The sequence below is a fragment of the Oncorhynchus clarkii genome, chromosome 13 (genome assembly GCF_045791955.1).
Source record: "Oncorhynchus clarkii lewisi isolate Uvic-CL-2024 chromosome 13, UVic_Ocla_1.0, whole genome shotgun sequence".
Classification (NCBI taxonomy): Eukaryota; Metazoa; Chordata; class Actinopteri; order Salmoniformes; family Salmonidae; genus Oncorhynchus; species Oncorhynchus clarkii.
Window position 1 is genome coordinate 50,352,023 of NC_092159.1, and position 11,028 is coordinate 50,363,050.

General features: G+C 48.0%; 1 protein-coding gene across 1 annotated transcript in view; it reads right to left on the bottom strand.

Annotated features, from left to right (window-relative positions):
- The window catches only part of LOC139364989 (liprin-alpha-3-like), a 58,840-nt gene extending 50,208 nt beyond the window's left edge, over positions 1–8,632 (bottom strand). Inside the window, exons 1-2 of the mRNA XM_071102284.1 lie at positions 8,240–8,632; positions 548–649 (exon numbers count right to left, since the gene is read on the bottom strand). Of these exons, the coding sequence (XP_070958385.1) occupies positions 548–649; positions 8,240–8,569 (432 nt within the window). The 5' untranslated portion in view covers positions 8,570–8,632. The remainder of the gene's footprint in view (positions 1–547; positions 650–8,239) is intronic.
- Between the last annotated feature and the right edge of the window lie 2,396 nt (positions 8,633–11,028).

The following is an 11,028-nucleotide window of genomic DNA, read 5'->3' on the forward strand; positions in this document are numbered from 1 at the left end:
GGAGGCACACAGCTCGGACACCCATGCATACCCCACAAGACATGTCACAAGAGGTCTCTTCACAGTCCCCAAGTCCAGAACAGACAACGGAAGGCGTACAGTACTACATAGAGCCATGACTACATGGAACTCTGTTCCACATCAAGTAACTGACACAGGCAGTAAAATTAGATTTGAAAAACAGATTAAAAAAAACACCTTATGGAACAACGGGGACTGTGACACAACAAACATTGGCACAGACACTTACACACACAAAAACATACGCACTATACACACACATGGATTTAGTACTGTCGATGTGGTAGTGGTGGAGTAGGGGGGCTGAGGGCACACAGTGTGTTTTGAAATCTGTGAATGTATTGTACAAATACAGACTGAACTGTATAACATATAGGTATACAGACATACTCAAGCGTAAACATATGCGTGCATGAATAGACATGCACACATCAATAGACACAAAGACGTACACTTAAGCCCACAATTCAACACGCACACGTGCACGCGCACACGCACACGCGCACACACACACACACACACTAACCCGTGTGTTGTTCCTCTCTGCCTTGAGTTCTGCTATCTCCTCCTCTCTCTCCAACAGCTGCTCCCGGCAGACATTCAGCTCTTTGGTCAGCACTGCAAACTCCTGCAGAGACACAAGGGGGCGACGTTACTCACAATACACTGTATGTAGCCATAATCATATACAGTACATTAGCACACATACATACAGCACAATTACAAACAGTTCAACAAGACACAATTAAGCACAAAAACATTTCAACAAGAAAAAAATTAACATTTAAATTACAGACCTGTGACACACTGGTGTGACATACACACACAGTGGAGGCTGGTGGGAGGAGCTATAGGAGGACGAGCTCATTGTAATGTCTAAAATGGGATAAATAGAAGGGGATCACACACAAAGATATGGAAACCACATTTGACCCCATTCCATGCATTCCATTCCAGCCATTACAATGAGCCCGTCCTCCTATAGCTCCTCCCACCAGCCTCCACTGATCACTGAGTCGACTATAGTATGACGTTGAGTTTCCAACTACGTATATCTGGGAGCAGATAATGTCTATGTTCCTGACCTGGGTTGCTCATAACACTCCAGTGAACACCTCATGGCCATTCCTCATGGCCATGGCAGGGCCAGCCATGTTGTGTAGGCTAGGCTGACATATGGCCACATATGACACTGTACCATCCTCTGTCCTGACGGCCATCTTGGCTCAGATGGACTTTACCCGTGCGTGACCAAGCCGTGACACACATTCACTATCAGTGTCACAGTAAGGAAAGGCATGCAACCTCCCGTGTCCTGGAGCATGTGAAGACTGAATCATGGGCGTTTCCACAAGCCACTGGGAGACATTGGTGCTCAGTCCAGCTCTTCCAGTATATGGTGTAATTCTACATGCCCTGGAGCATTATAACATAACACTGTTGATTATTGTGTTCAGTGGACTGGTAGGAAGATTAGGGACTGGGCTGTCAGTGTGCACATCAGTGGTAACTACTGATTGAGGAGAAAAGAGAAAAAGAAGACAGGGGAAAAAGGGAAAAAGACGACAGGGGAAAAAGAAGACTTGGGAAAAAGACGACAGGGGAAAAAGGGAAAAAGAAGACAGGGGAAAAAGGGAAAAAGACGACAGGGGAAAAAGAAGACTTGGGAAAAAGACGACAGGGGAAAAAGGGAAAAAGAAGACAGGGGAAAAAGAAGACTTGGGAAAAAGGGAAAAAGAAGACAGGGGAAAAAGACGACAGGGGAAAAAGACGACAGGGGAAAAAGGGAAAAAGAAGACGGGAAAAAGACGACAGGGGAAAAAGGGAAAAAGACGACAGGGGAAAAAGGGAAAAAGAAGACAGGGGAAAAAGACGACAGGGGAAAAAGGGGAAAAAGACGACAGGGGAAAAAGACGACAGGGGAAAAAGGGGAAAAGAAGACAGGGGAAAAGGGGGAAAAGAAGACAGGGGAAAAAGAAGACAGGGGAAAAAGACGACAGGGGAAAAAGGGAAAAAGACGACAGGGGAAAAAGAGAAAAAGACGACAGGGGAAAAAGAGAAAAAGACGACAGGGGAAAAGAAGGCAGGGGAAAAGAAGACAGGGGAAAAAGGGAAAAAGACAGGGGAAAAGACGACAGGGGAAAAGAAGGCAAGGGAAAAAGGGAAAAAGACGACAGGGGAAAAGACGACAGGGGAAAAAGGGAAAAGAAGACAGGGGAAAAGTTAGGGGTGATGTACAGATGGTACACAGCAGACCCATAGGAATTTGGAATTCTGGGATTGATTCTAGCTGAAAAGACAGCTTTTGGCACCAATATCCCACAATTATATGCGTTCTCTCTCTAGTTCTCTCTTTCTACTATCCTTGTCTCACTCCCCCTCCACAGTCCAAGACACAATGTGATCATAAACTACCTCAAGGTGTCGCGACTGTACCGAGCCTCCATCTCTCCCTCTCATCCTCTCACTCAGCCTTCTCCGCTCTCATCCTCACAATCCTTCATCCATCTCTATCTCTCCATGTGATAACCCAGAACACCTAAGAATAGATGCCAGAAGCTCCATCATTAGTATGCAGCAATATGCAAATTGGCCTGATTCGTTAGTCTGTGTGTGTGTTTCACACCACCAGTTCTCTCTCTGTGCCATGCTCTTATTCTCACTCTGCAGCCCTCTCTCTCTATCAATCTGTCTCTCTCTCCACTCTCCCTCTCTCTTTCTCAGCAGTGGCGGCACACTCTGAGCAGACGCACTCAATGAACCCTGCTAGTGTTGAATCTATCACAGCGCTCTGTGCTGCTAGTCCTAGTGTTGAATCTATCACAGCGCTCTGTGCTGCTAGCGCTAGTGTTGAATCTATCACAGCGCTCTGTGCTGCTAGCGCTAGTGTTGCATCTATCACAGCGCTCTGTGCTGCTAGCGCTAGTGTTGAATCTATCACAGCGCCCTGTGCTGCTAGCGCTAGTGTTGAATCTATCACAGCGCTCTGTGCTGCTAGCGCTAGTGTTGAATCTATCACAGCGCTCTGTGCTGCTAGCGCTAGTGTTGAACCTATCACAGCGCTCTGTGCTGCTAGCGCTAGTGTTGCATCTATCACAGCGCTCTGTGCTGCTAGCGCTAGTGTTGAATCTATCACAGCGCCCTGTGCTGCTAGCGCTAGTGTTGAATCTATCACAGCGCTCTGTGCGGCTAGTCCTAGTGTTGAATCTATCACAGCGCTCTGTGCTGCTAGCGCTAGTGTTGAATCTATCACAGCGCTCTGTGCTGCTAGCGCTAGTGTTGAATCTATCACAGCGCTCTGTGCTGCTAGCGCTAGTGTTGAATCTATCACAGCGCCCTGTGCTGCTAGCGCTAGTGTTGAATCTATCACAGCGCTCTGTGCTGCTAGCGCTAGTGTTGAATCTATCACAGCGCTCTGTGCTGCTAGCGCTAGTGTTGAATCTATCACAGCGCTCTGTGCTGCTAGCGCTAGTGTTGAATCTATCACAGAGCTCTGTGCTGCTAGCGCTAGTGTTGAATCTATCACAGCGCTCTGTGCTGCTAGCGCTAGTGTTGAATCTATCACAGCGCTCTGTGCTGCTAGCCCTAGTGTTGAATCTATCACAGCGCTCTGTGCTGCTAGCGCTAGTGTTGAATCTTTCACAGCGCTCTGTGCTGCTAGCGCTAGTGTTGAATCTATCACAGCGCTCTGTGCTGCTAGCCCTAGTGTTGAATCTATCACAGCGCTCTGTGCTGCTAGCCCTAGTGTTGAATCTATCACAGCGCTCTGTGCTGCTAGCGCTAGTGTTGAATCTATCACAGCGCTCTGTGCTGCTAGCCCTAGTGTTGAATCTATCACAGCGCTCTGTGCTGCTAGCGCTAGTGTTGAATCTATCACAGCGCTCTGTGCTGCTAGCGCTAGTGTTGAACCTATCACAGCGCTCTGTGCTGCTAGCGCTAGTGTTGAATCTATCACAGCGCTCTGTGCTGCTAGCGCTAGTGTTGAATCTATCACAGCGCTCTGTGCTGCTAGCCCTAGTGTTGAATCTATCACAGCGCTCTGTGCTGCTAGTCCTAGTGTTGAATCTATCACAGCGCTCTGTGCTGCTAGTCCTAGTGTTGAATCTATCACAGCGCTCTGTGCTGCTAGCGCTAGTGTTGAATCTATCGCAGCGCTCTGTGCTGCTAGCGCTAGTGTTGAATCTATCGCAGCGCTCTGTGCTGCTAGCGCTAGTGTTGAATCTATCACAGAGCTCTGTGCTGCTAGCGCTAGTGTTGAATCTATCACAGCGCTCTGTGCTGCTAGCGCTAGTGTTGAATCTATCACAGCGCTCTGTGCTGCTAGCGCTAGTGTTGAATCTATCACAGCGCTCTGTGCTGCTAGCCCTAGTGTTGAATCTATCACAGCACTCTGTGCTGCTAGCGCTAGTGTTGAATCTATCACAGCGCTCTGTGCTGCTAGCGCTAGTGTTGAATCTATCACAGCGCTCTGTGCTGCTAGCCCTAGTGTTGAATCTATCACAGCGCTCTGTGCTGCTAGCGCTAGTGTTGAATCTATCACAGCGCTCTGTGCTGCTAGCGCTAGTGTTGAACCTATCACAGCGCTCTGTGCTGCTAGCGCTAGTGTTGAATCTATCACAGCGCTCTGTGCTGCTAGCGCTAGTGTTGAATCTATCACAGCGCTCTGTGCTGCTAGCCCTAGTGTTGAATCTATCACAGCGCTCTGTGCTGCTAGCGCAAGTGTTGAACCTATCACAGCGCTCTGTGCTGCTAGCGCTAGTGTTGAATCTATCACAGCGCTCTGTGCTGCTAGCGCTAGTGTTGAATCTATCACAGCGCTCTGTGCTGCTAGCCCTAGTGTTGAATCTATCACAGCGCTCTGTGCTGCTAGCCCTAGTGTTGAATCTATCACAGCGCTCTGTGCTGCTAGCCCTAGTGTTGAATCTATCACAGCGCTCTGTGCTGCTAGCCCTAGTGTTGAATCTATCACAGCGCTCTGTGCTGCTAGCGCTAGTGTTGAATCTATCACAGCGCTCTGTGCTGCTAGCCCTAGTGTTGAATCTATCACAGCGCTCTGTGCTGCTAGCCCTAGTGTTGAATCTATCACAGCGCTCTGTGCTGCTAGCCCTAGTGTTGAATCTATCACAGCGCTCTGTGCTGCTAGCGCTAGTGTTGAATCTATCACAGCGCTCTGTGCTGCTAGCCCTAGTGTTGAATCTATCACAGCGCTCTGTGCTGCTAGCGCTAGTGTTGAATCTATCACAGCGCTCTGTGCTGCTAGCGCTAGTGTTGAATCTATCACAGCGCTCTGTGCTGCTAGCGCTAGTGTTGAATCTATCACAGCGCTCTGTGCTGCTAGCGCTAGTGTTGAATCTATCACAGCGCTCTGTGCTGCTAGCGCTAGTGTTGAATCTATCACAGCGCTCTGTGCTGCTAGCGCTAGTGTTGAATCTATCACAGCGCTCTGTGCTGCTAGCGCTAGTGTTGAATCTATCACAGCGCTCTGTGCTGCTAGCCCTAGTGTTGAATCTATCACAGCGCTCTGTGCTGCTAGCGCTAGTGTTGAATCTATCACAGCGCTCTGTGCTGCTAGCCCTAGTGTTGAATCTATCACAGCGCTCTGTGCTGCTAGCGCTAGTGTTGAATCTATCACAGCGCTCTGTGCTGCTAGCGCTAGTGTTGAATCTATCACAGCGCTCTGTGCTGCTAGCGCTAGTGTTGAATCTATCACAGCGCTCTGTGCTGCTAGCCCTAGTGTTGAATCTATCACAGCGCTCTGTGCTGCTAGCCCTAGTGTTGAATCTATCACAGCGCTCTGTGCTGCTAGCCCTAGTGTTGAATCTATCACAGCGCTCTGTGCTGCTAGCGCTAGTGTTGAATCTATCACAGCGCTCTGTGCTGCTAGCGCTAGTGTTGAATCTATCACAGCGCTCTGTGCTGCTAGCGCTAGTGTTGAATCTATCACAGCGCTCTGTGCTGCTAGCGCTAGTGTTGAATCTATCACAGCGCTCTGTGCTGCTAGCGCTAGTGTTGAATCTATCACAGCGCTCTGTGCTGCTAGCGCTAGTGTTGAATCTATCACAGCGCTCTGTGCTGCTAGCGCTAGTGTTGAATCTATCACAGCGCTCTGTGCTGCTCGCATCATGTATGTGTCCATAGATGTGTGCACCATATTGATCCCCCTCTCAGTGAGGTAATATGACCCTTTAATGTCCAGTCATTCTCAGTAAGAACACATTGTCCTATCACATCTGTTATTGCTTTCAATAGTTCAGAGAACATATGGGTTCTAACAAAATAAACCGCATCACTCCACTTAGGCATCCAGGGAGACTGCCTGTCTGAAATCCAAGATGGAGTCATTTTCGCATGTTCAGTGGTGTCAGTCACACTAGAATGATTACTCCACGGGCATAAGGATGTGGGCTAATATTGGCCTGGGTATTATAGAAGTCTGGGTATTATAGAGGTCTTTACTCAATCGAATGGAACCGCCAATAATATGTAACAGTCTGTCATGAAGTCTAAGTCATGATTCAGCCACAGCCCTGCTCAGTATGCACCAGAAGTGGTCCGTAGGAGCAGGAACCACCACATACCAACAAGAACAGACGGAACAGCTAAGTACAGATGGAACAACTCAGTAAAAAACTGAACAGCTCATTGGTGAGTCCAGTAGACAGCAGGATAGCTCAGTATGGATAAGAGAAGCAACATAAAACCAGAACCCATGATAACGTCTGAGCATAAAAAACTGAAATATAACATTTACATAAGTATTCAGACCCTTTACTCAGTATTTTGTTGAAGCACCTTTGGCAGCGATTACAGCCTCGCGTTTTCTTGGGTATGACGCTACAAGCTTGGCACACCTGTATTTGGGGAGTTTCTCCCATTCTTCTCTGCAGATCCTCTCAAGTTCTGTCAGGTTGGATGGGAAGCGTCGCTGCACAGCTATTTTCAGGTCTCTACAGAGATGTTCGATCAGGTTCAAGTCCGGGCTCTGGCTGGGCCACTCAAGGACATTCAGAGAGTTGTCCCGAAGCCACTCCTGCGTAGTCTTGGCTGTGGGCTTAGGGTCATTGTCCTGTTGGAAGGTGAACCTTTTCCCCAGTCTGAAGTCCTGAGCGTTCTGGAGCAGGTTTTCTGTACTTTGCTCTGTTCATCTTTCCCTCGATCCTGACTAGTCTCCCAGTCCATGTCACTGAAAAACATTCCCACAGCATGATGCTGCAACCACCATGCTTTACCGTAGGGATGGTGCCAGGTTTCCTCCAGACGTAACACTTGACATTCAGGCCAAAGAGTTCAATCTTGGTTTCATCAGACCAGAGAATCTTGTTTCTCATGGTCTGAGAGTCCTTTAGGTGCCTTTTGGCAAACTCCAAGCGGGCTGTCATGTGCCTTTTACTGAGGAGTGTCTTCCATCTGGCCACTCTACCATAAAGGTCTGATTGGCGGTGCTGCAGAGATTGTTGTCCTTCTGGAAGGTCCTCCCTTCTCCACAGAGGTACTTTTGAGCTCTGTCAGAGTGACCATCGGGTTCTTGAGGCCCTTCTCCCACGATTGCTCAGTTTGGCCTGGCTCTAGGAAGAGTCTTGATGGTTCCAAACTTCTTCCATTTAATAATGATGGAGGCCACTGTCAACTTTGGGACCTTATATAGACAGGTGTGTGCCTTTCCAAATCATGTCCAATCAATTAAATTTACCACAGGTGGATTCCAATCAAGTTGTAGAAACACCTCAAGGATGATCAATGGAAACAGGATGCACCTGATCCCAAACAAACAGGATGGAGTCTCATAGCAAAGGGTCTGAATACTTATGTAAATAAGGTATTTTAGTTTATTTTTTATTCTAAAAATTTGTTTTCACTTTGTCATTATGGGATATTGTGTGTAGATTGATGAGGGAAATATTTAATTTAATCAATTTTAGAATAAGGCTGTAAGTAACATAATGTGAAAAAAGTCAAGGGGCCTGAATACTTTCCGAATGCACAGTATACACTCACTCTCTCTTTTTCACACTTACAATGTGTTTGCAGCGAGGCAACAGAAAGGTCTCTATAGATTATTTCTCCAGATCTCACACTTAGTATGTAAACACACATACGACACACACTCATGCACACAGAAACACACACACACAGGCAGCCACATACGCAAGTGCACACGCAAACACGGACGCACAAATGTACACACACACACAGACACACACCCCCTCCCCGTGTGTACCTGTGGTAGGGCGATAGACAGCTGTCTTGAGAGGGAGTCCTTCTCATGGCCCAGGTCTCGGAGTCGAAGCTGGGCTGTCCCCAGACTGTCCTGGGTCTCCCTCAGGCTGTCCAGCAGCCTCTCCCTCTCCGTCAGCATGTTCACCATCAGAGATTCCAGATTCCCTGTGCTGCCCCCCTCGTCACCTCCGCCCCGGGGCTCCCCTCTGCCCCCGTACCCACCCCCCATACCGCCTCCCATTCCCCCGCCACTCCCTCCCGGAGAGGAAGGCCCTCCCCCACTCCCGCCACGCCCATCCTCAGAGATGGTGGGCATCACCTCGCACATCATCTTGAGGCCGGAGAGTGTATGGGGTGTTAGCTGAAAGTTGGTGGGTGTCGGTGGAGAGTGTGGGATTGTTCTGGGAGAATTTGCTTCAAGGAGCCCACAGAATTTAGTTTCAAGTGTGTATGCTTGTATGAGGTAAGGTGTGAAGGGCACTCTATTCTCTTTTGTCTCTCTCTCTCTATTTCTCTCTGCCTAGCTTTGGCCCTTGGTCTCTCTCTTATGTTTGTGTCCTTGTCCTTTTCTCCTGTCACTATGTGAGAGAGGTTGGTTGACAGGCAAGCAGAATGGTGGCACTCTGTTACCCTTCTCTCTCCTCTGTACCTCACCTCCCTATGAATAAGACGTCACAGTCATCACTAACAAGCCTGTGTTTGGTTGGTTAACGGCTTGTCACTCTGTACCTTGCTACTTCCTCATCTCTACTTCCTGGCTTCACCGAATTAGCTCCTTTGGATGTATTGCTACAATAGGAATAGCTCTGCTGCGTCTAGCAAACACCTGATTGGCTCTCTGCTTGTGGTGATAACAACTGATTGGTTGTCTCATTGAGTCTGGCTGAGTGACAGGGCCCAGGTAATTGTGAGGTACCTTTAGGGTGCGGCAAGGCAAGGTCTAGAGTAGTAGGACGAGATAGGAGGAGTCCATGGGGGTGTCTAGGAGTTTAGGGAGGGGGCAAGAGGGAGGGCAGGTGTAGTGGAGGGCCTTGGACACCCCAGGGTGGTCTTCAGACAGATGAGAGAAGCAGCTGGAAAATAGAGAACAAGATGATTGGAAACTGGGGAAAAGAAGAGAGAAACGGGGGAAAGGAAGAGAGAAACGGGGGAAAGGAGGAGAGAAACAGGGGAAAGGAAGAGAGAAACAGGGGAAAGGAAGAGAGAAACAGGGGAAAGGAAGAGAGAAACAGGGGAAAGGAAGAAGAAACAGGGGAAAGGAAGAGAGAAACAGGGGAAAGGAAGAGAGAAACAGGGGAAAAGAAGAGAGAAACAGGGGAAAGGAAGAGAGAAACAGGGGAAAGGAAGAGAGAAACAGGGGAAAGGAAGAGAGAAACAGGGGAAAGGAAGAGAGAAACAGGGGAAAGGAAGAGAGAAACAGGGGAAAAGAAGAGAGAAACAGGGGAAAGGAAGAGAGAAACAGGGGAAAGGAAGAGAGAAACAGGGGAAAAGAAGAGAGAAACGGGGGAAAGAAGAGAGAAACAGGGGAAAGGAAGAGAGTAACAGGGGAAAGGAAGAGAGAAACGGGGGGAAAGAAGGAGAGAAACGGGGGGAGGAGAGAAACAGGGGAAAAGAGAAAGAGAGAAACAGGGGAAAAGGAGAAACAGAAGAGAGAAACAGGGGAAAAGAACAGAGAGAAACAGGGGAAAGGAAGTGAGTAACAGGGGAAAGGAAGAGAGAAACAGGGGAAAGGAAGAGAGTAACAGGGGAAAGGAAGAGAGAAACGGGGGAAAGGAAGAGAGAAACGGGGAAGAAGAAACGGGGGAAAGGAAGAGAGAAACGGGGGAAAAGAAGAGAGAAACAGGGGAAAGGAAGTGAGTAACAGGGGAAAGGAAGAGAGAAACAGGGGAAAGGAAGAGAGTAACAGGGGAAAGGAAGAGAGAAACGGGGGAAAGGAAGAGAGAAACGGGGGAAAGGAAGAGAGAAACGGGGGAAAGAAGGAGAGAAACGGGGGAAAGGAAGAGAGAAACGGGGGAAAGGAAGAGAGAAACAGGGGAAAGGAAGAGAGAAACAGGGGAAAGGAAGAGAGAAACAGGGGAAATTAAGAGAGAAATTATAGTGTTTTTCCATTAAACTCTCAAGGCTCTCAATCAACTTATATAATTGTAATTGACAAGTTGAAAGAGCCTCATCCTTGGATCTAATAATGCAACAGATTTTAGAGAACAGTTTGTTAGTAACCAACATCATAAAGACAATCCAGGCCGGAAGAGGAGGAAGTGGAGAACCCCTTTTCTGAGATGTGGGTGGACCAGGTGAGATGATTGGGTGGCCAGCACAGACACAAAACCATTATGATAATGACTAAATCAAATATGTCATAGCCAGTTGGAAGAAGCTGTTTACAGAGCAGGCCAGACAATTAAGACACCTACTGTAGCTTATGTATTGCACAATGAAAGCATTTGACTTGATGAAAAAAAAATATGTCTAATCAACCTCCATTGGCATGCACACAAACACACGTTCTCTCTCATCTCTCTCGCACACACACACTTCACATATTCATTGAACATCAAACACACACACACCTATCTCTGTTCCACCACAATGACTAATCAGGAGAATACATAGTTGGAGCCTATTGCATTACTTCTGTCCAGCATCCACGGCAACCTACTCCGTTGCACACGTCTGTCTGAAGCTATGTATCCATCGGTCTCTGCTCTTATCTGTCCATACAGCCGATTAGTCATAATGCTAATCATGGATGCGCGTTATACACGGAAATGAGAGTCATGGAGGGTTACG